The sequence below is a fragment of the Tupaia chinensis genome, unplaced genomic scaffold (assembly GCF_000334495.1).
Source record: "Tupaia chinensis unplaced genomic scaffold, TupChi_1.0 Scaffold000154_1, whole genome shotgun sequence".
Taxonomy (NCBI): Eukaryota; Metazoa; Chordata; class Mammalia; order Scandentia; family Tupaiidae; genus Tupaia; species Tupaia belangeri.
This window is the reverse complement of record NW_006159625.1, coordinates 4099552-4126527: the sequence shown is the minus strand read 5'-3', so window position 1 is coordinate 4126527 and position 26976 is coordinate 4099552. Positions and strand designations below refer to the sequence as shown.

At 39.0% G+C, this 26976-nt stretch overlaps 1 protein-coding gene across 4 annotated transcripts in view; it reads right to left on the bottom strand.

Moving 5' to 3' along the window:
* UBR5 (ubiquitin protein ligase E3 component n-recognin 5) overlaps nt 1–26976 on the bottom strand; it is a gene marked incomplete in the record, with an annotated part of 156005 nt that overhangs the window by 50162 nt on the left and 78867 nt on the right. For 3 of the 4 annotated variants that reach the window (XM_014586650.1, XM_014586652.1, XM_014586653.1), the window contains 12 exon segments: nt 150–273; nt 634–729; nt 1136–1287; nt 5260–5386; nt 8609–8819; nt 13249–13446; nt 13950–14104; nt 14352–14463; nt 14556–14699; nt 16785–16897; nt 19064–19173; nt 22899–23083. In XM_014586650.1, the coding sequence (XP_014442136.1) occupies nt 150–273; nt 634–729; nt 1136–1287; nt 5260–5386; nt 8609–8819; nt 13249–13446; nt 13950–14104; nt 14352–14463; nt 14556–14699; nt 16785–16897; nt 19064–19173; nt 22899–23083 (1727 nt within the window). 4 annotated transcript variants of the gene reach the window in all.

Below are 26976 nucleotides of genomic sequence, written 5' to 3'. Positions count from 1 at the left end.
AGCAGAGGGATTGATTGCAATGCTGGATTCTGGTAAGTGCTTTAAGTTCATACAAGCTAATTGTCATCATACTTTATAAGATGATCAGCTTTAACAGCAAAAGCAGTTAAGCTAAATCTTCACATAAAAAGTGTATTAAGTCTTCTTACTTGGCAGAGAGCAGTTCCCGTAGATAAGGCTGTAGAACCGCACTGTCACATAACAATTTTAATATAAAATGAGCGTTTGCCTTTCGATCCTTAGATTCTACTACAGCTGGCTCTGTGGAAGGACCTGGAATTCAGGAGATTCATTTGGTACCAAAGTAAAAGTTAATAAGACAATGAAATATATTCTAGAATAACCTATCAGGCATATATTAAATAAGTCACAAAAAAATATTCCAGTATTAGTAACAATTTAATTACAACAAAACTGAACATATTCACACATTTTACCAATCTCAGCTGATTTCTAAATGTATATATATACACACGCCACACATTTTCACTAACATGAAAGATAATTCAGAGAATTAGGTGCTTTTAAGCAAAGAAAAGTTTTTTTGAGATAAAATGTAGAGCTGTAGAAATTTATATTTAAAATGTGTCCTTTATCGTCCAAATGGCAGATTAAAGTGGGACAGGTTCTTACCTGGAATGGTAGAGGTGCTTGGTCCTTGACCAGTGCCAGTCGCTGCTGTGGTAAGAGATCCCACAGCGGGGGCCAGGATAAAATCAATGTCACCATCTTTCAGTAAACAGAACAGCAGGATGTACATCATTATAGGCAACACATCCCTAACACATGCTCTTAAACTGGCCTCAAGGCTTTTCTCTACAAGCTAAAGGCCATCAGACAGAGTTAAGTGAAAACTTCCTTTCTGAATTTGAAAGAGAAGGAATGTACTAGGCAAATTATTGACTTACTTTGACAAATTACCAATAAAGGGACTATCCAGCATCTAAGTAATATAGAAATAAACATTTCAATACAAAGAGGAGCACCTGATAAGTTTTTAGATTTAATTTTTAAACCAAATTGGTTATAATGTTACTTTCAAATATTTGAAATTTCTAACTATCCCATTAAAACACTCCCATTACCTTTCTTGACTTTGCCTCTTTGTTGAACACTAAATAAGATAACATCTTACCAGGATCCATTGCAGGAGGGTCAGGAACCCAACTAGGGGGAGCTATGGGGGGCGAGACCGGATCCTGGTGGTCACTGGATGAAGCTCCAGCTTCATGTCTACCCAAACCAGCTGCTCTCAATGAACGTCTCATCATCTCCCGTAATCTCAAACTAGAAGAACATGGACAAAATCAGAGCTCACTACCATGTCTAAACGTAATGGGAAGGTGTACAGAACTTCTCATCTGAGAAGATCCAAGTATGTTACATAAGCAAACACTCCAGGCAAGGGATGTGAGGTACAAATGCCAATTCTGGAATCACAGAATAAGTCAATGAGCGATAGACATGAAACCAGGGGCTCCTAATAACCCAGTTCAATACTAAAACCACTGTGTTAAGCTTCCACAAAAACTTAAGCACAGGGAACAAAAGTTATGGTTATTTAAGCTTAGCTTAGAAATAATCTTTCAAATGGTTAAGATAAATTAACAGCTGAACATTAAAGCAAAACTTTCTCTATCCCCTTTTTATCATCAGTTAAAAGTTAAGTTTAATCATACACATCACCAAACCTACTAGTTAACCAAAAACTGGTATTGTTAGCCTACTAAATCCCTCTTCTATCATCTCAAAAGCAACTGAACTAATATCCATACAATCTGTAGTTGTAAAACAAAGACCGACTTAAGATTTATATTTTATACAAAAAAAAAGTCTTTAACAGTACAACCTGTATCTCAAATTAATGAATGAAACTAGAACTTATAAAATGTTTAATACGATTAATATCTGGGCGTGACTTTTTTTTCCCTACTATATTTTTAAAAACTGTACAGGTGGGCATGACACTAAAATGAAAAGAAATAAGCACAAACACAAACCTTGTTAAGGTGGTAACTACCTGTACAAAAGAAACTACTTTACCACCGAATAAAAGCATACACAGGCTACAAAATTAATACATTTAGAACTAACAGTGATTAAGAGAGCACATAAGGCAAATCCCTTCAATCCACAATTTTAGAGCTACTAAATGGATAAAGAGTAAAAAACTTAATATAAAGGGCCAGACAACACATAAGGGACTTCATTTTCCCATGCATACTTAATTCCAAAGATGTGACATTTCTGATGTGAAAGACCTACTAACACCTTACTAGGTAAACATGGTATGTCCATAAATAAATAATTTCAACATATTTTTATTAATGTTTAAATTTCTACTTGTAATTTTCATTTAATCTAAGGGTAAATGTGTTTTTTCACTATCAATACATTTTCAGTGTTATAAGGAAACTTTTTAAAGGCGTTCAGAGAAATTTGAGAAGCTGTTTTTAGGAACACATTTATTTTATAAAGCTTATTAATGATGCACTTTTTGGAAAAGAAAATTTCTTTGGAAGATGCTGCAAAGCAAATTTTTAGTGTACCAAATAATTTATCCGCTATTGAAGTATTCACTATTTAAAATACCTATAGTTAATTTTTTTAAAGTATCAATATCTTCTTTTTCCATCAATTTAGAAATCTGAGTTTAAGAGTTTTTATAATATGGAAGGGAGCAGGACACAGTGATTGTTTCAACCAAGGTCACTTCCCTGTCCAAAGACATTCCCCACAGAGAAGGCCAGCTCCTTACCAGTGACAGCATGCACCATAGTGACTGTTCACACTATGATGCTCCTATTACAATCTTAATTAAGCTCAACACAGACACTTGGTATCCTAAAGTGTCATACTCAAAGCACAGAGGAAAAAAAATCAGCAATAATTGGGAGGCACTGCAAATAACCTGAAAACAAATGCACATTCTGGGCTTATCAAGAAGAATGCTTACACCAGGGTCACAAACTCAATGCCTACTGGGCCAGGAAAAAAAAAAAAAAAAATGAGGAAAAGGCGGTCAGGTGTAAGAAACAGGGAGTAGTGGCAAACTAGAGGCATACATGCTCGTTTAAAGGCATTAAAATTTTAAAGAAAAAAATTTAACATTGCACAGGCCAAACAAAACAAATGTGGGCTATTCTTCAATCTCTAGCTTAGTAGATTAAGAATAAATGAAGATAAATTGAGACCATAGTCTCATCTTGAACTTGCAAACTCCCAACTTTGTTGCTGTGATGTAGTCAAGTCAATATTATATGAGGGGTCATTCCTTGTCATTTTTTAGATTGTCCTTAACCTCTTTTCTTCATTAGGTCTTGGGAACATTTTAAGTACAACGCCCAGCTCCTCATATAGATTCTTTAAAAACAAAAAAAAAAAAAAAAAAAAAAAAACAAAAAAAGAAAATTATTCTTCAAGATGTTGTACACAATTCATGAAGATTCACCTGTATCCTCAGTGGCTGAGGACAATACTGAGGAGATACCACCTTGGCTGCTAAGATTCAGAGTTTTGACATTTCTTCGTATAGGCTTGCCTGAAGTCATCGAATTTTCTGACAATATGGAAGAATTCAAGGATGATGTAATTTCCTCTTTGTAAGCACGTTATGTCCATGCTACAGAAGCCTTAGAATCCAGTCATGTTCAAACATAACACTGTGACAAAAAAGCGAAGGTCATGTGTCTTCCAGATTAACAATCTCTAGAGTACATACACCTGTAATCAGATGCATCAATCAAGCTTTCCACTAAAATCTGCCCTTTGCACTCAGGAACTATTGAGTCACATAACAAAACTTCTGAGTCAAATCATCATTTGAAGGCATTTAACAGTACTCCATTCAATATTGAAATTGCATCAGCTTTGAGCTTACAGCTCATGAATCCCAGCCTGCATACTCATCAAGGGGCATCGCCTAGAAAATCCATTGTAGGCTAGAGGAGGGTTTCACTTCAATGAAGCAGAGTCTGTGGACTTCCTACTGCCCGGCGTGGATAATAAGACTCCTGTGCTTTCATCTGTTCAACCGGCAGCCCTGAGTTTGATCTGGTTAAGAGCACTGCAGTGAATCTTCGGCAAATTCCTCAAAGGAGCTTACTCTGCAAATTATTTCTGTGAGCAACGCATCACCCACTCTTGAAGCTCCTTTTAGTCTTTGCCTTCAAAATAATCCTTACATGAAAACAAAGATGGCAGCACTGGCATTGGACCAACCATATCAGAGTCCAACTTGATTTGCACCTGTAATTTCCCTGAGGAAAATGAAATACCTGAAATAATTCAGACACTAATTTCTTCACGAAGAATTTAAGTTGCTTTCCATTTTAGAACAACATTTTTTCTGCCTTGTGTATTCCTAAATAAATAAGCTGGTGATAATTTCCATTTTGTAGAGTCTACATAATGTTTTTGAACTATTTTAAATTAAAATTTTGTTACCCAGAATAGTTTTTGATGAAACTCAGTTCAGGATGTTTTTGAACCAAGGAAGCTATCAACATGGTATCCTTCTTGGTACCAATTTAAGAATAATCATTTTTAAAGGTAAAGTTGATTAGGAACAGAGAATAGGCAAGAAGGGTCTTCGTTTTAAGTAGACTTTACAGCCTGTCACATTAGCAAATGAGCAGTGCTTCCATTAATGATCTGTCAAGCAACCAAGCATCTTGGTTCTCTCGTGCCTAGAATAAATGTGCTTTGTCCTACAAAAAGAAAACTATATCCTAAATTCCTTATATTCATCTAGTCAAACATCTAGCAATTTTAATTGTGTTATATTGCAAAACTTTTGCCCATCCCTCACCTCAGAAGCCTGAATATTTAAACACCATTCATAACACACCAATCTTTCATTTCTTCCCAGATCATTAAAACATCTGAGAAATTTAACTAAATAAGCAAACTGAAAATAAAAGATTGAGGTTGCTTTAAATTACTTTATTACTTGCTCTCCAACGAAAGAAAACAACTTCCTAGGAAACAAGATATGATGAATTTAAAATATATTCCAAGAATCAAATATAATCTACTTGTCTAAATTGCCTCAAATTTATTTTCTAGAGCCTGTGGTTCTACACTTAAACTCTGATAAGTTAATATCAGATATTCTTCCTACAGGAGTTATTGTGAGAAACAAAAAGAAAACAAAACAGGACCCACCAATTCATGCACATGAAAGGTGAGAGATACATTGTTTTCTGTACTTGAAATTTTTTTCCTCCAATTAAACTTTCCTGGTAAAAATCACATTACCTTCGGCTACTGGATGATCCAGCCCGATTACCTGGGCCATTACTTGAAACAACCGATATTGCATTTGCAATGGCCTCAACAGCAGAAAGTCTTTCTGCAAATGTATTTCTTTCAGAGCGCTCTGCTTCTGAAACGTAAGAGAAAAAGTTAGGATCAACTCAAACTTCAAAAGTAACAAAGAGACTGGGTAAATATTAAACACCATTCAGAGTTAATTACTGCAAATGAGGACTTTTTAGAAGTAAATGGAAAAATAGAATTTAACTACTTGTTTATTTCAGTGAAAAAATTTTAAACCGATGCAGTTTTTCCATAATACTCATATTTTCTTTAAACAAAGAAACCATGCATTTATTTATTTATTATTATCTTTTAATTTGGCCAGAGACTGTGTGAGAGAGAGATTGCAAGAAAGCAAGCTGCCAGGTCTGGGACTCAAACCGCGGTGGGCCACAGGGGAGTCGAGCACCTTTATCCACCATGCCACCTCCCAGCCCCACTCACATTTTCTATAAACTATTTGAAGACCCATCACATGCTAGTGCTTTAATTCACATACTAGGGACCAGCAAGTGGCGTGTTGGTTAAGGTGCTAGACTTTCACATGGCTGACCATGGTTCAAGTCCCAGACTTCTCAGCTTGCTTTCTTACTTTCTCTGTCTCTCTCTCTCACTGGTCACGTTAAAAAATAGTAATATATAGGGAACCAGCAGTTAACGTAATGGCTATGTCGCTGGACTCCCACGTAGTCGACTGCGGTTCGCGTCCTGGACCCGGTGGCTTAAAACTCACGCCGGGCGAGTGTGCGTGCGTGCCCAAGATCCCGAGAGGAGAATGGAGGAGAAGGGATTGCGGCGTGACCATCCCCCCTGGGGGGTGATTTCTCGCTTTCTGTCTCTAATGTCTCTCTCTGTCTGTCTGGCGAGCGCACGCACCCTATAGTGAAAATCTCTCCAAAAAAAAAAAAAAAAAGTAATAAATAGAAATTAAAAACAAAAAAATTTAAAGAAATTCACATACTCGATAACGACTCAATTTTTCCTCTTTAAGAGCAATAAACAACACTTAAGATAGGTTGAACTATATAAACTTCAATAAGGATTTTTTCTTATTCTACCTTCTCAACCCCAAAGGTCAAAAACAAAGTCATCAGTAAGAAGACTAAAATTTAGCTTTCATGGGGCCAGCAGGTGGCATGGTTGTTAAGGCACTGGACTCCCACATGACCGAACATGGTTCAAGCCCCCAGACCCAGCAACTTGAAAATCACACTAGGCACATGCATCTGTGCCCAGAATTCCAAGAAGATATGGAAAATGGAGCAGTGTGGCAATTCTCTCTGGGAGTGATTTCTCACTTTGCCTCTTTGTTTCTGTCTCTATCTCTGTCTCCCTCAAGCGAGCAAGCATGCCCTATGGCAATAAAATTCGTTTTTTTTTTTTTTTTTAAGAGGTTTTTGCTATAAGGCACATGTGCTCTCCAGAAAGAGAGAAACAGAGAGAGAGAAAGCAAGAAACCTCCCCCCCAGGGGGGGATGGCCATGCTGCAATCCCTTCTCCTCCATTCTCCTCTCGGAATCTTGGGCATGCACGCACGAGAACCCGGCATGAGTTTAAGCCATTGGGTCCAGGACTTAAACCACGGTCGACTACACAGGAGTTCAGCGACATAGCCATTACGCTAACTGTTGGTCCCATAAAATTCTTTTTTTAAAACAGAGGAAAAATAAAAATAGCTTTCACTACCAAAGAAAAAGACCACTTTCAGTATCAAAGTATAGTCTACACCAGGGGATCTTTAAGAGGTTGAAGGAAGGGACCAGCAGGTAGCATAATGGGTTACATTACTGGACTCCCACATAGTCAACCATGGTTCGAGTCCCAGACCTGGTGACTTAAAACTCACATCAGGGGACCAGCAGATGGTGTAATGGTTACGTCACTGGACTCCCACATAATCTACTGTGGTTCGAGTCCTGGACCTGGTGGCTTAAAGTTCACGCTGGGCACATGTGCATGCATCTGAGAGGAGAATGGAGGAGAAGGTACTGCAGTGTGACCATCCGCCTTGGGGGGTGATTTCTTGCCTTCTATCTCTGTCTCTGTGGTGAGTACATGCACCCTATAGTAAAAACAAACAAACAAACAAACAAAAAACAAGCCAACAAACAAACTAAACAAAACCAAATGAACAAAACATCTCACGCCAGGCACAATGTGCATGCCCCCTCCAAGATCCCAAGGAGAGAATGGAGGAGAAGGGATTTTGATGTGGTTATCACCCCGGGGAGTGATTTCTCGCTTTCTCGCTCTCGCTCTCTCGCTCTCTCTCTCTAGCGAATAGACAGACCCTATAGCAAAAACCTCTCTAAAAAAAAATTAAATAAAGAAATTGATGGAAAATGAGTATTATGAAAAAAACTATGCATAGATTTCAAAATTTATTACACCAAAATTTTCAACAAACTTTGTATGGTCTTCCTATACTACTTATGATCCTCTAGTAATTCACTGACAGTGAAATGAAGGTCAAAAGCCTATAAACCACTGCTATTAGAATGTCACAAGCGGGAACCAGCAGTTAGCGTAATGGCTATGTCGCTGGGGTCAACCGCGGTTTGCGTCCCGGACCCAGTGGCTTAAAACTCACGCCAGGCGCATGTGCGTGCGTGCCCAAGATCCTGAGAGGAGAATAGAGGAGAAGGGATTGCGGCGTGACCATCCCCCCCCGGGGGGTGATTTCTCGTTTTCTGTCTCTATGTCTTTTCTCTGTCTGGTGAGCGCACATGTCCTATAGTGAAAACCTCTCAAAAAAAAAAAAAAAAAAAAAAAAGTAAAAAAAGAATGTCATAAGCAAAAGTCAAAATAAAAACCAAATTACAAAATCGTACTTTAGGTTTTTACTTTTTCTCTTCTTTTGGCCAATTATAAGGTTTATGGATGGAAAACTTACACTTTCCAAAAACTCCCAACTCCCTGTTTCTACATTCTGAAAATCTGGATAGAAGTTGCCTCAATATAACTTGGTTTAATTTGCTAAATTATTACCACAGTAATAAAAGTCAACTATCTGGAATTATAAAATCAGTAAGGCTCATATAGCATTACATATCCAATTTAAATATACCACAGAGAAAAGAATTAAAGACAATAAAGTCACACTGATGAAAAACTTTGCTTATGTTACATAATGATCCTAACAAGAGAAATTTTACCTTCTAAGAAAGTCAGAGGTTCAAAATTTTACTGAACAAATTATAATGATTTGTTTTTTCCTTTTATAGTTGTTATATTTTAAAAACTACCCTAACAGTTGTTTTAAATATATTATTATAGTTCTTAATCTCACCTTCTTCTTCTTTAGTTTCTTTATTGCTGGTTGGAAAGCAAACTGATACACACGCATGCAAAATATTTCTATTTCCATCACATCTGTGGCTGATGAACGTCTGCAACATCTGTAGATTCTGCTCTAAAACAACTGCTTGTTCAAGATTCATAAGGTATTGTCGACAGGCCTCATAGTCACAGCGTAGAATATGTTGCATTAAGGTTTGTTTCTGTGTGTAGATAAATCAGAGGGAAAAACTACCATGAATCTGAGTAGCATATTACATGTCAAAAAGATTTTATGGCCAACACAATAAGATAATATATTTTAGGTGGCCTGGCAAAAGGGGTTGAAGCACAGGATACAAATGACACAAGTAGGAAAAGGAGGGTCGAACTTTAAAGACCAGTACACATGTTCGTATTTTCTAACTAACTCTGTGGTTGTAACAGAAAAGCAGTCATACGTAGAGCATAAATGAACAGGAGTGACTGGATTTGCCCTGCAGGCCATACTTTGCCAATCCCTGGTTTATATTATGTAACTATTGGTTTGGAACCCTGGTAATATTACTAACCAATTAAGCAAAGGACATAAATTTTATTCCAAGCTTACGTACCTGGTTATTATCTTAAAGGTTATTCTACAGTGTGGTACATAAAAACCCCAACCTTCAACTCCCTAGGAATCATGACAGGTGTAATTTCCAAAGATGACAACTAAGGTGCCTAACTATCAAAAAACATGGTAGTGCTGATGATAAATATCTACAGAACATACTATTAACTACCTCATAGTACCACGAACATTGGAATACATTGAAACCAAGAAGTTCCAATGTATTTCTTTCTGAATGGAAACTACAGTTACAGGACACTTAATGGACTGCATATAAAGTACTAGTTTTATGAAACAAATCAGTTCATTTTAGCCAGAACTAGAACCTAGGGAAAAAGCAAGTGGAAAATGCTTGGGAGCGCAAAGGAAGAAAAAAGTACACTGAATAATTAAACTTGCCACTTTCTGGAAAACTGCCTAAAGAAACCTTCCTCTGGGCCAGCAGTTGGCTTTGTAGTTAAGATGCTGGACTCCCACATGGCAAACCATGGTTCAAGTGCCAGACCTGGTAGCTTGAAAATCATGCCAGGTGCATTGTGTGTGTGTGCATGCCCAAAATCCAAGGAGAAGAGACTGCAGGATGACCACTCCCTCTGGAGGGTAATTTTTCACTTTTCCTCTTTCTCTCAGCAAGTGAACCTTAAGAAAAATAATAAGTAAAGAAAAAGAAAAACTCTCCCTCTCCACCAATCTTATGGGGGAAAAAGGAAAAACAAGGTGGTAGGGTAGGTGGAGAAAGTCATCCACACAACATACATCTAAAAACACTTTCAGTACTATCACATGTGAGATGGGCCATTCTGACTGTGGGAACTAACTATGGCTTCTAAGTAACCTCGGCAATATCAGTCATGAGGTGAGTCACATAAGAGAAACTTACCAATGTCTCAGGAAATGTATACACTAATCATTATGATAACAGTATGTCAAAGTCTCTTCAAAGAACTAAAAAGCACATACTTTCAAAGGAAACTGAAAACTGAGATATTCTGAACACTGTTGTGATATACAGACTGTCTTCAAGAAATCAGACATTCAATTTATTTAGAAGCTATTCTGTTGGAAGATTTCATCTCCAACCTACTAGACTAAATGTACATGGGCTCAGGGCCGGCAGGTGGCATGGTGATTAAGGGCACTGGACACCCACATAACAAATGCTGTTCAAGTCCCAGACCTGGTGGCTTGCTTTCTCTCTCTCTCTCTCTCTCTCTCTCTCAATCTGATCAAATGAAAATAAATAAATAAAGTTAAATAATTTTTTTTTTTTTTAAAAAGTACATGGGCTCTTACAGTGAGAGTATCAATATCACAACTTAGCAGTGTTGCAAGCAAGCTTATTCTGGATATTGTGTTTATTTGTTACTTATTCTTATAGCAAAAGGTAGAGTTCAGCAAAAACAATTTCTTATAAGTTTACTATCCATCAAGCCCCAGTCATTAAGATACAAAGATAATGACTACACATTTTACAATAATCTACCCTTAAGTGCAGGAGTCAGAATCAAATGGCTGCATTTGAAGTAACACAAATTAGTGAAGAAGGCTGTCTAAAAAGAGATTAACACAAACTATATAATAAACAGCAACTAACAACTGGACACAAAACAATAAAGTGTAGGTAATGAGGACTGCACTAAATTGAAGAGATCACATACAGGCAATAAAAGGGCAACGTAGTGCTTTCATGATGTAAATTATGGGGTCCAATTTCATTAGCCCTAATTTTTACCTGCCGAGGGCACGTGTGCTCTTCATAAAGACAGGTAAAGAGAGAGGGCATCCCCTCCAACTGTGCATGGTCATGTTGCAACCCATTCTCCTCCATTTCTCCATCAGCTCAGGGTGTGTGACATACACGCACACACGTCTAGCTTGTTTTTGAAGTTGCCAGCACTGTGACTTGAACCATGGTCAGCCATGCAGAATCAGGCTCCCTATGCACTGTACTTAACCACTACACCATGGGGCTGGCCCAATCCTATGATTTTTAAAGCTGGCAACTAATTAAGAATTTTACCTTGATGTGAAGATTATTTTAGGGTTCAAGTTCAAGCCCCACCCACCACGCAATCCTCACCCCATAAAGTTTGGAACCACTGGTCTAGTAGGTTACAATCAAAGCTAAACTAAGACTATGAGCCTGTGTCTCAAAAAAGGATACAGGCAGCTATCCAGAGAACCTGGATTAAGTTATTTTAATTATGGTACTAATGAGTTTATCAACCTTCAACCTAATGGAGAAGAAATAAACTTCCATCTTAAGCTTCATTTCCAACCTTTACAGAAAAACTCCTCCAAAGAGTTTATATTTATCTGTAGTTCCTCATCTCCCTTTTCTCTTTAGCTTACTGAAATAAAGCTTCCACCCTGTCAACAAGGACTTTATGGGACAAAATCCAAGTCGACATTCACTACACACCTTACCGGACCTAAAGCATCATTAGACATAACTGACGACTGCACCCTCCTTGACACATGCTCTTCATTTGGCTGCCAACACTGCTCATTCAAGTCTTCCTCCAATATTCGTGGATGTTCTCTCTCAGTCTCCTAAGCCAGGTCACCTGTTACCATTCTACAACTTAACTGTCCAAACTATCCACCAACTGCTAGTCCCTACAGTCTTCATCTTGATAAATGGTACCTTCATTCTTCTAAAATCTTTTACCCTCATGCTTCCTCTACTTGAAACCCTAATTAGCAATAAATAAATCCCTCTGGTGCTACCTTAAAAATAAACCTGGTATATATCTACAATCTATTAACTTTAACTCTGAATCCTGAACAAAGTCACAATTACTTCCTACATGGATTATTTTTAACAGCCCCCTAATTAGTCTACTTTCCACCCTGTTTCCCCTTTTAAAGTATTAGTTAAGGGGGGCCAACAGGTGGCATGATGGGTAACGTGCTGGATTCCTACAAATCCCAGACCTAGAGGCTTAAAAATTATTCTAGACATATGTATGTGTGTCCAAAATCTTGAGAGAAGTGATTGTGGTATGGCTAGCCCTCCTGGAGGATGAGTTCTCATTCTGCTTCTATCTCTGTCTCTCTCCGGTGAGCACACACTCCCTGTAGCAAACTAAATTTAAAAACACACACATATATATATATATATATTATATATACATATTATATGTATGTATGTAAGTACTTACCAATCAGGTCAATCTTGGCTCAAATTGCTCCAACAGTTTCCAGAGGTACTGCCTCTAAATCTAAACCTCAACCATTAACAAGTCTAAACTAATCCTACCTTTTTTTGTTCCTCCTCCTCTGTAGTTCCTCTCTGCCTTCAACCACACCCAAATTTGCAGTTTCATAAGTCCTTCATCTCATGTACTGCTGACATCCAGTCACCAAGTTTTATAGTGCCTTCTTCCTTCACAGCTCTCAATTCCATCCCGTCTTCCTCATTTCCAAGAGTTCAAGTTTACTTGGTTTTTAACCTGGATTACTGTATTAGCCTTTTGCATGACCTTCTGAACTTCTCTTTTCCATCCACTTCTTAAAAACCCAACTTCAACTGCTAATCTGTTTTGAAAACCTGATTGTGTCTCTCATCAACTTTAAATCCTTCCCCTCTCAGCGTGCAGACGAAAGTTTGGGCCCCTTCAGTTAGAACATGATGCCTCTTAGTGCCTCACCCTAGCCTTATCACTTGCTACTCACTGATCATATGAGCCCTACCTTCTGGTTATATCAAAAGAATGTACATGTTCTCCCAACATATTAATGAGATTCACAAATGCCCGTCTCGATGGCAGGAATAAACCGACACTTTTGCTCTCATCTGATTAGGGAAGCCTTCTGTACAGTCATGGTCTGACTTATATCCCTGCCCTTTGTGCTCTCAAACACTGCACATACCATTCTCAAGTACTTGTATTACACCACAACCACTGACATATTTGTATCTGTTGTCCTGACAGCTTCTGTAAGGAAGGAAGGGGCAATGAGTGATCTAATTGAGATTATTTACTTAGACTTTGGCAGTATCTTCTGAATGAAAATGTTTCATAGTTTCAAATTACCTCTACGGCCATGATAATAATAGCAGCTTTCTTTTTGATTGTTGAATTGGCAGGAAGATTTATTAAAGAATGCACACCCATTCCAAGACTACTTATAGGTGGAAGATCAAGCCAGTCAGGATCCCTTATTCCTCCCATGCAATCTTTGGCCATTGGATAGATGGTACCATTTCCATCTCGAAGAATAATAGGAGATTCCTGTAATAGAAAATAATAAACTTTGGCTTCCACTCAAAAATCTGTAATATCTCTGACTTTCCTAAAAGGTTTATTTATTTGTTTAAGTTTTTTGCCATAGGGCACATGCACTCACCAGAGACAGAGAAAGAGGGAAAGTGAGAAAGCACACCCAAGAAGGGATGGCCACGTCACAATCCTTTTTATCCATTCTCCTCTCAGGATTTTGGGCATGCACACACACTCACCTGGCATGTTTTTTGAGCCACCAGGTCCAAGACTCAAACCATGGAGTCAGCCATGTGGGACCCAGCATCTTAACTACCATGCCACCTGCTAGCTCAGTTTAATCTATTTTCAAATTAGATGTTGGTAACAATGATCAAATAAGAAACCTATTATCAAAATGTGTAGAATATTCTAAATTCTTCATTAGTTTACTAATAAGCAAACCAAAGCAAATATGTTTCAATAAAATCCCAGTATTAACTTATACTTTTATAAAAAATAAAATGAGCCTCTACCTGTCCTGCGGTGAAAATGGCTACATTCCTCTCATTTTGACCAAGGAAAGCAATGCTGCTTGTAGGAAAATTATTTTCCTGTTCTGCTTTTCCTGTAGCTAGATCGAAGATACAGTACCGTACCCAATTTCCAGTCTTCAAAACAGCATGCACACCTTTGGAAACACATAAATGAAAAATTGTTTATATATCTACCAAATTTTGACATTGCTGGCCACCTCTATAAATCAGCTTAAACAGACCTCTATAAATCAGCTTAAACAGGTTTCTTTATACAATGTTATACAGGAGTCAGAAATTACCAATGCCTCTAATTACTTTATCCTATTTCCATTTATTACAAAGTAGTAACGGGTTATAAAGTATGCCAACAGAAAGGAAAAAAACACCTAAAATCTGTACCTTTGGAATCTACATTCACTGCTAATATTTCTGTTTTTTCAGGTATACAAAGCTTTTTAGGAGTCCTTTGGAAACAGTCAGGAACTTTTGGTGTTCCACCAGTTTTAACAACCTATATGACACAAAAGAAATTTGCTCTCAAACTGTAATACACTTAAGGTGTCAATCACAACATTCACATGCTGAATGATTCCTTAAACGTACCTGTAGTTCATCAATTCTAAGTAACCTACAGTCCTGTAAGAGAGAAGAGGGATCGGCATCTGGACCGGAACTATTCTGACAGTTTGTATTACTGGATGTTCCTGGAAATTTCACAGCAACATAGGCACCATCCACTTTTAGTACCTAGAAAGTATAGAAAAAGACTCTGGTTACTAATACCTTATATAAATCACTATGCAAATTCTATTCACTGAAGTAATGTAAAAATGAAGGCTTGTAGTTCCTTATGTTACTTCACTGACTACCAAGTTATAAAACTAAGCAGGACAGAATCACCAAAGCCTTGCTGATGATGTCTATATTTAAGGCTGATTTTCCAGAGAAAATCTGACCCATATAACCAGTGGTTACAATTCGACAAATATTTAGCAATCAACTGAAAAACCTAAGTATGAGCTATGAAACTCTTCCATCTTCCCTCTATATTAGAATAAAGCAGCACTGTCCAATGGAACTTTCTTGGTGATGACAACTTTCTCCATAAGCACTGTCCATCATGGTAGCCATTAACCCTAAGTGGCTACTGAGTACGAGATGAAGCTACATGACCGAGAAGTTGACTTTAAAAAAAATTAGTTAATTTTTAATAAATTTAAATAGCCACATTAGCCAATGTAAGAATAGGGTCAGCAATGAACAAAAACACCACTTGTAACCAGGACATCTGAGTCCCGCTTCTAACTTTCAGCCAGTATAAACTTCTCATAAGAAAATATAGGCCTATAAACTATAGTTCTGTTTTGAAAAATCAAATGAAATAGAGAATGAAAAAGGCATATGTAAGTTGCAGAGCGCCGTTTATCTGCTGTTGCCTTTAACACAAATGAAAAGCTATCCCATTTTAGAAACTAATGAGCAATCAAGAAAACCTTTACTCTGTGGATATTCTATATGGAGCTCTAGGTAAATTTTAAGTATGTGTGAGGGGAAAGGTGGAATTAATATCATTGCTACTGATGGCCTCTACTTAACTGTAGAAGGCAAACCCTATTCAGGAAGAACAGGAGAAAATAGAGGTGACCTACAAAAACAGAAGACTTTTCGGTATTAGAAAAGAGTTAATCCTACAGCAAAGTTTAGAACCCCACATGGCTAGCCAATATCTGAGTCACAGATTCAGCAGCTTGAGAATAGTCAGGATAAGACTAGGCTCACGGCACAGTGAGTTCTATATATTGAAAACCATGTCTAACATGGTCAATGTGGCTCAAGTCCCAGCCGTGGCAACTTGAAAAACATGGTAGGTACTTGTGCACAAGTGACCAAAAATCCTCATGGAATCAAGAAATAGAAAAAAAAAAGATCATGGAATGACAATGCCTCATTAGGGGGTTCTTTCTTCCTCTCCCTGTTAGTGCATGTGCCCTCTGGAAAATTTTTTTGAAAGATCAAACAAAATAAAACATGCCATGCATGCCCACATGTGCCCAGGATCCTGATGGGATGGAGAATTAGAGGAAGAGAGATTTTATCATGACCAGCCATGCTGGGAGTGACATTCTTGTTTTCTCTTTTCTTATGCACAAGCCCTCTGGCATACATATAAATACATACATACATTATATGTGAAAGAAAATTCTCAAAAAAACATATACAAATGTTACAGAAGATGATCTCCAAATAAAACTGACAAAAGTTCCAAAGAATTGACTGTATCAAAAAATACTGATGGGCCAGCCTGCGGCCTGGTTGTTAAGGCAGTTGGATCCCATGACCAACCCTGCAGTTTGAGTCTCAGACCTAGCAGGTAGAGATACAAACCAGGCCCATGTGCGTGTGCGCCCAAAATCTGAAAAGAAGGGAGAAACAAAGGAGAAGGGATTCTGGTGTGGCCATTCCCCATAGGGGGCTTCTTTCCCAGGACCCTAACACAAGCACATGTACCCTCTGTAAAAGAGGTTTTTAATGGATCTCTGCAACTTTTCTGTAAATGTACCATTATTCCAAAATAACAAGTTTCTTTTTAATTTTTCGTTTTAAAGCAACATCATCAATGTAAATGCTAAAAGAGATGCCTCATGTTTTCCTCTGTCAGGGACAAAGGAGACAGGTCTGCATCAGATTCAGGGATGAGACTTCAAAACCACAGAAAATGATAAACAAAGTAGCCTTGAAAGGCTTACAGAGACACTCAAGAAACAAATCCTTAAATAACCAATATCATTACCATTCTCTAAGTAATTAATTCTTGGATATTTCTGAACAAACCTTGCCAACAGGAACATTCTTAACATCTTCCACAAAAACAACTTCCCGAAGAGACCACTGCTCTTCATTCACTTTTTCCTCTTCTTTCGGGGCAGGGGTCGACCGTCGTCGTTCTTAGACAACAACAAAATGGTAAGTACCAAAAAGAAAATGTGAAAGAGACTTTATAAATTCATCTATAGATATATGAGAAATGATCAATTTTTAAAGAGATACATAAGTGAGGCTTCTAAATAAAAACTTCACGAATGACTACTTTAGAAAGTGGAGTTCTCTGACCAACTTCTGCTTTAAGCTATTTAAATACATAGTGAAGAACAGCAATAACCAGTAATGCCTAACTATATTAACACTACTACCAACAACTGTAAAGAATGAAAAAATATATATATTTTAAACTCTAAAAATTGAGCTACCTGATCAAGGTTTAAAAAAGACCTGCTGAGCTATTCTTAAAACTAACACACTAGGGACCAGCAGATGGCCTAACGGCTAGGTCGCTGAACTCCCAAGTAGTCAACCAAGGTTCTAGTCCCAGACCCAGCAACTTAAAATTCACACCGGGCATGTGTGTATGCATGCCTAAGATCCCACGAAGAGAATGGACTGTGACATGGCCATCTCCCCTTGAGGGGTGATTTCCTGTTTTCTGTCTGTCTCTCTGTCTCTGTCTCTCCAGCAAGCACACATGCCCTACTGCAAAAATCTCTATGAGAAAGATAAAAACTATCACATAACTATATTAAACTCTAACTTTTAATTTTATTTATAGAGTCTGTGTGCATAGTATTCTTAAGAAAAGAAATGAGGTAGGAGGGCTTCTCCACAGGTTCTGGTAACACAGCAATCCTCTTCCTCCAGATCCTTGGATCCTGGGATTTGCGCACAGCCCTGTGTTTTAGGCAGAACCGGTCAGGAATTCAAACTGTGGCTGCCAACTGGAATTCTGCTTCTCCTGAGCCCTGTCACTTTACCACTGTGACACAAAGCTAGCCCTAACTTAATTTCTTCAGCTGTAAAGCAGCTACACTGAAAAATGAATTTGGTTTCAGGAGCTTTAAAAAAACTCTTTGGAGGGGACCAGCAGTTATCGTAATGGCTGTGCCGCTGGACTCCCACACAGCCGACCGCTGTTTGCGTCCCGAACCCGGTGGCTTAAAACTCACGCCAGGCGTGTGTGCGTGCGTGCCCAAGATCCCAAGAGGAGAATGGAGGAGAAGGGATTGCGGCGTGGCCACCCCCCGCCGGGGAGTGATTTCTCGCTTTCTGTCTATCTCTGTCTGTTTGGCGAGCGAGCGCACGCGCCCTATAACAAAAAAACCTCTCAAAAAAACTAAGGAAATCTTGGGGAGCAGGGGCCGGCAGGTGGCATAGTGGTTAAGGTGCTGGACTCCCGCTGCCAACCACAGTTCGAGTACCAGACCAATGGCTTACACTCTCACTTCTCCTCTCTCTCTCTCTGGTCAAATTAAAAATAATAGTAATAGTAACAAATAAAATAAATACTTCTTTAAAAATTTTTAAAAAACTCTTGGCCCTTGGTGCCTGGCATGGTACATAATTAAGTACCCAATAAAAGTTAGCTGCCACCATCATTATCAAAGTGACGACTGGTCAAACATAGTTTATTTATATTTTTTAAAAAGGCAAAGAAAAGCACCTCTTGCCCTGCCTATTCCCTGGTAGTAGTCAACTGTGGACTGAATTGCAGTGTTAAACACTGTATGGTGGATAACTGGTTTTGATCCCTGATCCAAAAGACCTGAAACAAACTGGCATGTATACACCCAAGATTCTCTGACAAGAGGGTCACAGGGGGATGAGATCCTGCCAAGGATACTTCTCTCCTTTTCCCTCTCTTAAAATTAAGTTCTAAAAATACATTTACATCTGTGGTGTAGTATTTAATCTAGGTTTATAAATTCTACAACTTCTGAGCAAAAGTTATGAACAAGCCATAACCAATTTATAATAATAAGCGTCTCAACAAATGCAGGCAGACATTCTAGCTAGGGGAACTATACCCTATTACTGCGATGAATTTTAAGTATTTTTTAAGAAACTACAATTCTCAAACTAACAGGAATACTCGACACTATAAATATCACCTTTCCAGTTAAACAAAGGTACACAAATACTCACAAAACCTGGCAAAAATCTAATTCATATAAAAAGATGTAAGAAATGGTATGAGTTGCCTCAACTCATGAAAATACTCAGCACAGCTGCTTCTGCTGGGGGTGTTATCCTTACCAGAATGTACCATACATAAAACTTACTATACGGCATTGAAGCACTACTGGCGATCGAGGATGCGTCGCTACAAGTAGATGCTGGAGACGGTGGAGGACCCATTTCTGTTTTTACTGGTTCCTGCTTACTTTCAGGCCTAAGATAAGAAATAAGACTTCCCTTAGTACTGAAGAAAATGAAATAATAATAGTGTCGACAGTATTATTTTTACAAGTACATTCTTATAAGAAAATTAAATACTAAACTAAAAACTTTAAGCAAATGGTCTATTTTAAAAGCATATTTATTTAATTTTATTTGTTATTATTTTTTAATTTGATCAGGAGAAAGGGAAAAATGAGAAAGCAAGATGCCAGGTCTGGGTTCAAACCATGGTCAGCCAAATGAAGATCCAGCACCCCAACCACCATGCCATATGCCAGCCCTCCAATTTTTTTTTAAAGAAATTTTTGCTATAGAGGGCATGCATGCACACTCCAGAGAGATAGAAAACAAGAAATCACCCTCCATAGTCATGCCACACTCTCCTTCTCCTCCACTCTCCTCTTGAAATTCTCAGCACATGCCTGAAATTAGTTTCAACCCACCAAGTTCAGGAGTTGAAATGCAGTTGCCCATGTGGGAGTCTAGCACTTTAATTACCACATTACCTGCTAGACCCAAATGATGTATTTTTAAGACTTAAGGTACTGAGAGCCAGCACGTGGCACAGTGCTTGAGGTGCTGGACACCTGTATGGCCAGGTCTTCCCACAATGTCAAGTCCCAGACCTGGTGGCTTGAAAACTGTGCCAGGCATGTGTGCATGTGTTCCCAAAATCCCAGGAGAATGGAGAAGGAACTGCAGCATTGCCATCCCCCCTAGGGGTGATTCCTCACTTTCTCTTTCTGTCTTCCTGAGTGCACATACCCTGCAGCAAAAACCATAAACAAACAAAAAGACTTAAGGTACTGAAAAAGTACACAGTATATAGTTTCAAATAATGTGCTAATGTAGAAAATAAAAATATACTACACAAAGCTAGCAACAACTTGGGACAATGATTCAGAAAAGCTTTAATCTAGGAATAACAACAAAAGTTACAGTCAATCTATCATCATGCCTTTATCATATGCTTCTTGGGCAAAAAAGTGTCATACCACAACACTAAATACTAATTTGGACATAGCAATTTCACTGGGGAAAAAAAAAAAGGCAGTAAAAGAGGTAAGTAAAAAGCCTATTAGATCATTAATTTCTTAGGAGTACAAAGATGAAATTCTACCAATGGTTGAAAACAATTTATTCTTAAACCATCTAGTAACAGGATTAAAAAACCACCCTCTTAAATAGGTAATTTCATAAATGTTCTACTTAAGAAAGTAACAGTACCAACTATACATTCTAAACATTCTAAAGACCATAAATGCTTTTACACATTAAAGGTCAAAATAAGGGGCCGGCAGGTAGTGGAGAGAGAGGGGAAAAAAGGGCCTCCCAATGGGGCACAGTCATGCAGCAATCCCTTCTGCTCTATCTCTCCTCCTATTGGGATTTTGGGTGCACACACACAAACACACACACACACACACTCGTGTGTTTCAAGCCACCAAGGCCAGGATTTGAATAGCATGGTAGGCCATGTGGGATCTAACTCTCTTAACCACCAGGTCACAAGCTGGCTTTATACATTTCTTTTTAAAAAGAAAAAGAAAAACTACACAGACCAAGAAACTGCATTAAAACAAAGCTCAAAACCTTAAACAGGCAATCAGTATAACAGCTTTGTAGTTTTTTTTTTTCCCCTTTTAACTGCCACAAGGCATGTGCTCACCAGAGACAGAGAGATAAGGAGAAGGAGGAGGTATGCACCAACCCGTTCTCCTCCACTTCCCCATCCCTTCAGGATTTGGGGTGCGCGCACACACACGCACACGCACGCGCACACACACACACACACACACACACTCACATGCCCAGCATGTTTCTCAAGCCACTAGAGTGGAGATTCCAAATGTGGTCGGTCATGTGGGATCCAGCTCCATTAGCACTAGGCTGCGTGGCCAACCAGGAAGCTAGTAAATTTATAAGCATTACATTTAAGCACAAATGGAAAGCAAACCAAAATATTTCAGAATTGGCAAGCTTCACGACCTGGTGAGCCACCTCCATGACCTGGCAGTTAAGGTGGCCAGATTCCACAGTTTAAGACCCCAGACCTGGCAACTTGAGACACACGAGGCACATGTGTACGTATGTCCAAAATCTGGAAAAGCAGGATGAGATAGAGTAGATGGGATTGCATTGTGACTCTTCTTTATGAGGGCTTTCTCCTCTCCTTCTGTCTGTCTACGGTGAATGCATGCCCCCTTTACCAAAAACAAAACCAAAAAAATTCAGAATATTCAAAATATACATGTAGGGAGCCAGCTGGTGGCATGGTAGTTAATACACTGAATTCCCATATTGCCATAATTCGTGTCCCAGATCCAGTGGCTTGAAAATCACACCAGGCACAGATTCATACATGCCCGAAATCCCAACAAAACAGTAGAGAAGGGACTGAGACATGGTCACTCCGCCTTGGGGGTAATTTTTACTTTCTCTCTAAGTATCTCTGGTAAGCACAAATGCCCTATGACAAAAAAACTAATTAAAAAGAAAATTAAAAGAAAAAAAACCCTACATGTAGTATAATGAGCCCAGTCATTTTTTAATGACTGTATATATTTGGGGAGAAAAGAGGACATTAAAATGCTTTTTTAAAAAGAATTATTCTACGCTGGGCGCGTGTGCGTGCGTGCCCAAGATCCCGAGAGAATGGAGGAGAAGGGATTGCGGCGTGACCATCCCCCCTGGGGGGTGATTTCTCGCTTTCTGTCTCTATGTCTCTCTCTGTCTGTCTGGCGAGCGCACGCGCCCTACAGTGAAAATCTCTCCAAAAAAAAAAAAAAGAATTATTCTAATTTTATTCAACTTTTTTTTTTCTTTTTGAACAGAGAGAGTGTGGGCCCGTGAGCAAGAGAGTGTGCGTGTGAGAAGGCAAGCCGCCAGGCCTGGGACTCGAACTATGGTCAGCAATGTGGGAGTACAGTGCCTTAATCACCATGTCACCTGCCAGCCTCTACATGAAAATATTTAAAATGTCATTCTTGGGTTGTGATATTACTACTTTTCCATATTTTTATCATGGCCCTATGTATTTTTATAAAATTATTTTAATATTTTATTATAATTTTTAATTCCATAAAACCAAGTCATAGAATGCAAAAAATATTTTTTAAACGACTCAATATTTCTAAGAGCACAGGTATTAGAATCTCTGTACTTGATCCTAAACAAAATGCTTAGCCTCAGAAAGTGGGGCTACATAAAATTCAGAGGGTAGCTCTTTTCATATATCCCTCAAACCCAAAATAAGTTCCCAAATCCTTTACAGAATTTCCCTAGGAACATTATAAAATCTTTCCAAAAAATCAAGATGTAGGCAAGACATTAGGTAGAAATTAAGATAACTGCACATAGAGAAAAGAAAATGTTAGCCTTGTAGGAAGGCCAGATACAGTACTACTGCTACACAAAACTTGCAAAGGGCCAATCTAATGATGGACCAAGGACATCAAAGGGGAATAATACACAGCCATTCTGGACACTGACTCATCAAGAACAACTACAATATACAAATAAATATTAACCAAGTTCAAATAGTAAAATTTTACAATTCCTTCATAAAAAACCTAGGGACTTTAAAATGACCTTATCATGTTAGCACTTTCCTATGTCACTGTAAAACTGTCAACCTTCCTTGATTACCATCATTCACATACGGAGCAAACAAGAAACTGTGTAAAGGCAAGACTAGTTAGGGTACATAATACTCACTTAGCTTCAGTAGTTTTGCTAGCTTTTTCCATGCTTTTCAAGCTCTCAGGAGATCTCAGTTGAAATCTACAGCTATCGTTCATATTCCAAACTGACTCCATTAAGACACCAACCTTAGGAATTCCAGCACTAATTGAAAATGCAACTGCTCCAGCATGATAAAGGGGATTATTTCTTAAGCATACCTAAAAACAAACATAAAAAGCCACCATCGAGATGATATAACTTTAAAGACATTTTTTGAACTAAGAATTATTTTATTTATTTGGTTGTTTATTTATTTTTAGTCTGACCAGAGAAGGACAGAGTGAGAGAGTGACCATGTTTCCTGCCAGATCCAGGATGATATAACTTTAAAATGAGCTAGAATAGTTATTTCATGTGTATGACAATAAATATAAAAGTACTGCTTTCTAAGATTTCCAAATACAATTTTACACAATCACTAAGGCTGGAAATGCACTAACTTAAAGATGTACATCAAAAAAATCTGTTTTTAAAATTAAGAACCAGGAATAATTTTAGCACATTGGCCAATAAAAGTTTAGCAATAACTTTAATCATCTGTGCAGCAAATATTCCAACCATTTTGGTTACACCCAAAAACAAAACAGAAATAGCAGAGAAGAAACTAAAAAGAGTTATCATTTAAAAAGCAAAAATGGAGTTTTAGGCTCTAGTTGGCAGCCAAGCGTACATGCTCTGGGACCTTCAGTGCCCACAGCCGCCATCAAAGTCACTGGAGTTCCTCACGATTCATCTGTGCCTCCCACCCACCACACGCTCCACCATTGTAAGCCACCATAATGGTAAAGCTCACTAAGGCTGATAAAAATCAAAGTGTTCCCCCCAGAAAGGCTCCTTGTCCAAAGGAGGTAGAAGAAGACAGTGAAGATGAGGAAATGTCAAAGGTGAAAAAGGTGAGAGTACTGGAGAAGAGGTTATCATCCCTCAGAAAAAAAATCAGAAGAGTGCCACAACTCCAGCAAAGAAGGTGGTAGTTTCTCCAACCAAAAAGGCTGCAGTTGCCACACGTGGCAAGAAAACGGCGGTCACCCCAGGCAAAAAGGCAGCTGCCATACCCTCCAAGACGACTCTTAAACCAGCCAAAGCAGTCCCAACACCTGGCAAGAGGTGAAAAAGGTGAGAGTACTGGAGAAGAGGTTATCATCCCTCAGAAAAAAAATCAGAAGAGTGCCACAACTCCAGCAAAGAAGGTGGTAGTTTCTCCAACCAAAAAGGCTGCAGTTGCCACACGTGGCAAGAAAACGGCGGTCACCCCAGGCAAAAAGGCAGCTGCCATACCCTACAAGACGACTCTTCGACTCTTAAACCAGCCAAAGCAGTCCCAACACCTGGCAAGAAGAGAGCCATGCCAGGCAAAGCATTGGTAGCAACTCCTGGTAAGAAAGGAGCTGCCACCCCAGCCAAGGGGGCAAAGAATGGCAAGAATGCCAAGAAGACAGCAATGAGAAGAAAGATGACAGTGAAGAAGGTGATGAGGATGAATCTGGGCCAGCAGTGATGAAAGCAGTAGCTGCCGCCCCAGTCTCAGAGGAGGAGGAGGAGGAGGATGGGCAAAGATGAGGATGAAGATGAGCCTGAAGAAGCAGCTATGGAGACCACACCAGCCAAAAAGAAAACCCCTGCAAAAGCTGTGCCTGTGAAAACCCCTGCAAAAGCTGTGCCTGTGAAAGCCAAGACTGTGGCTGAAGATGAAGAGGATGAAGAGGATGATGAAGATGAGGATAATGAGGAGGGATAAGGAAGACAAGGATGAGGAAGACGAAGAAGAAAAATAGCCTGTCAAAGAAGATCCTGGAAAAAGAAGGAAGGAAAAGGCCAAACAGAAAGCAACTCCTGAGGCCAAGAAACTGAAGGTGAAGCCACAGAACCAACTATATCCTTCCATCTCTTTGTTGGAAACTTGAATCTATTCCTGAATTAAAAACTGGTATTAGTGATGTTTGGCTAAAAATGATCTTGCTATTGTAGATGTCAGAATAAGTTCATCTAGGAAGTTTGATTATGTTGACTTTGAATCTGCTGAAGATCTAGAAAAAGCTTTGTAACTCACCACTTTAAAAGTCTTTAAAAACGTATTTAAAAGTTTTTAGTTGGTGTAATGGCTATGTCTCTGTACTCCCATGTAATTGACCGTAGTTTGAGTCCTGGGCCCGGTGGCTTAAACTCAGGATGGGCGCATAATGTGCATGCGTGTCCAAGGTCGTCCCAAGAGGAGAATGGAGGAGAAGGGATTCCAGCATGCTCCCCCAGGGAGTGATTTCTAGCTTTCTGTCTCTGTCTCTCTTTGTATTTCTGGCAAGCACACGTATCCTATAGCAAAAACCTCTTTAAAAAAAAAAAAAAGTCTTTGGGTGGCTTAAAACTCATGCCGGACGCATGTGCGTGCATGCCCAAGATCCCGAGAGGAGAATGGAGAAGGGATTGCAGTGTGGCCATTCCCCCCTGGGGGGTGATTTCTTGCTTTCTGTCTCTTTGTCTCTGTCTGTCTGGCGAGCACACGTGCGCTATTGCAAAAGATGCCATGAAGGTCAGAATAATCAGCAAAGATGAAAAAGTAAAGGGATTACTTATATTGAATTTAAGACATAAGCTGGTGCAGAGAAAACCTTCGAAGAAAAGCAGAGAACAGAGATTGATGGGCGGTACATTTCCCTATACTACACTGGAGAGAAAAGTCAAAATCAAGACTATAGACACTGGGACCAGTGGCTAGCGTAATGGGTATGTCTCTGGACTCCCATGTAGTCAACCGCGGTTCACATCCCGGACCTGGTGGCTTAAAACTCACGCCGGGCGCATGTGTGTATGTGTGTGCCTAACATTCTGAGAAAAGAATGGAGAAGAAGGGATTGTGGCGTGGCCATGCCCCTGGGGGTTGATTTCTTGCTTTCTGTCTCTCTGTCTCTATCTGTCCGTCTGGCGAGCGCACGCACCCTATACCAAAAACCTCTCCAAAAAATGACTATGGACACAGAAAGAATAGGACTTGGAAACTCTGGTTTTGAGCAACCTCTTCTACAATGCAACTGAAGAAACACTTTAGGAAGTATTTGAGAAGACAACTTATCAAAGTGCCTCAGAGCCAAAATGGCAAATCTAAAGGGTATGCATTTATAGAACTTACATCATTTGAAGAAGCTAAAGCAGCTTTAAATTTCTGTAATAAAAGAGAAATTGAAAGTAGAGCAATCAGGATGGAGTTGTAAGAACCCAGGGGATCACCTAACGCAATAAATCAGCCCTCCAAAACTGTTAAAGGTCTGTCTGAGGATACCACCAAAGAGACAGTAAAGGAGTCTTTTGATGGCTCTATCCATGCAAGGATAGTCACTGACCAGGAAACAGGATCCTCCAAAGGGTTTGGTTTGTAGACTTCAACAGTGAAGACGATGTCAAAGCTGCCAAGGAGGCCATGGAAATGGAGAATTAATGGAAACAAAATTACATTGAACTGGGCCAAGCCTAGGAGTAAAGGTGGCTTTGAGGGTCATGGTGGAGGCAGAGAAGGCTTTGGAGGCCAAGATGGAGGCAGAGGAGGAGGAGACCATATGCCACAAGGAAAAAAGACGAACTCTGAATAGATTCTCTCCCCCTCTGTCTTCCCTCTTCCATTTGAAAGAAAGGACTCTTGGGTTTTTACTCTATTACTTGATCACTGACAGAGCCTTCTGAGGACATTCTAACAGTGTGCAGTCCTGTGGTCTACTTGGAAAGCCGCAGAAATAACGTTTCAAGGGAGACACTCTTGTTGGTTTTGACTGGATATTCATGTAAACTTTTTAAAGAAATTAGAAATAGAGCTAGCCCTCATCTGTAAATTTTGAATTTATACTGTACAAAACCATTTTTTTCCTACAAAGAGTTTTTTTTGTGTTGGAGAATTGTAAAGGAAAACAATGGTTTATCACAATTTTTTGCTTCAATGACTTTTGGATAAATTTTAAGAGGTCCTAAATCCTGGAGGAAAAAAACCCAAAAAAAACAAAAAAACACTACTCTTTGCTTCCTACTACTTGAAATCATTTTATTTCTTAATGTATGTTACCTATAT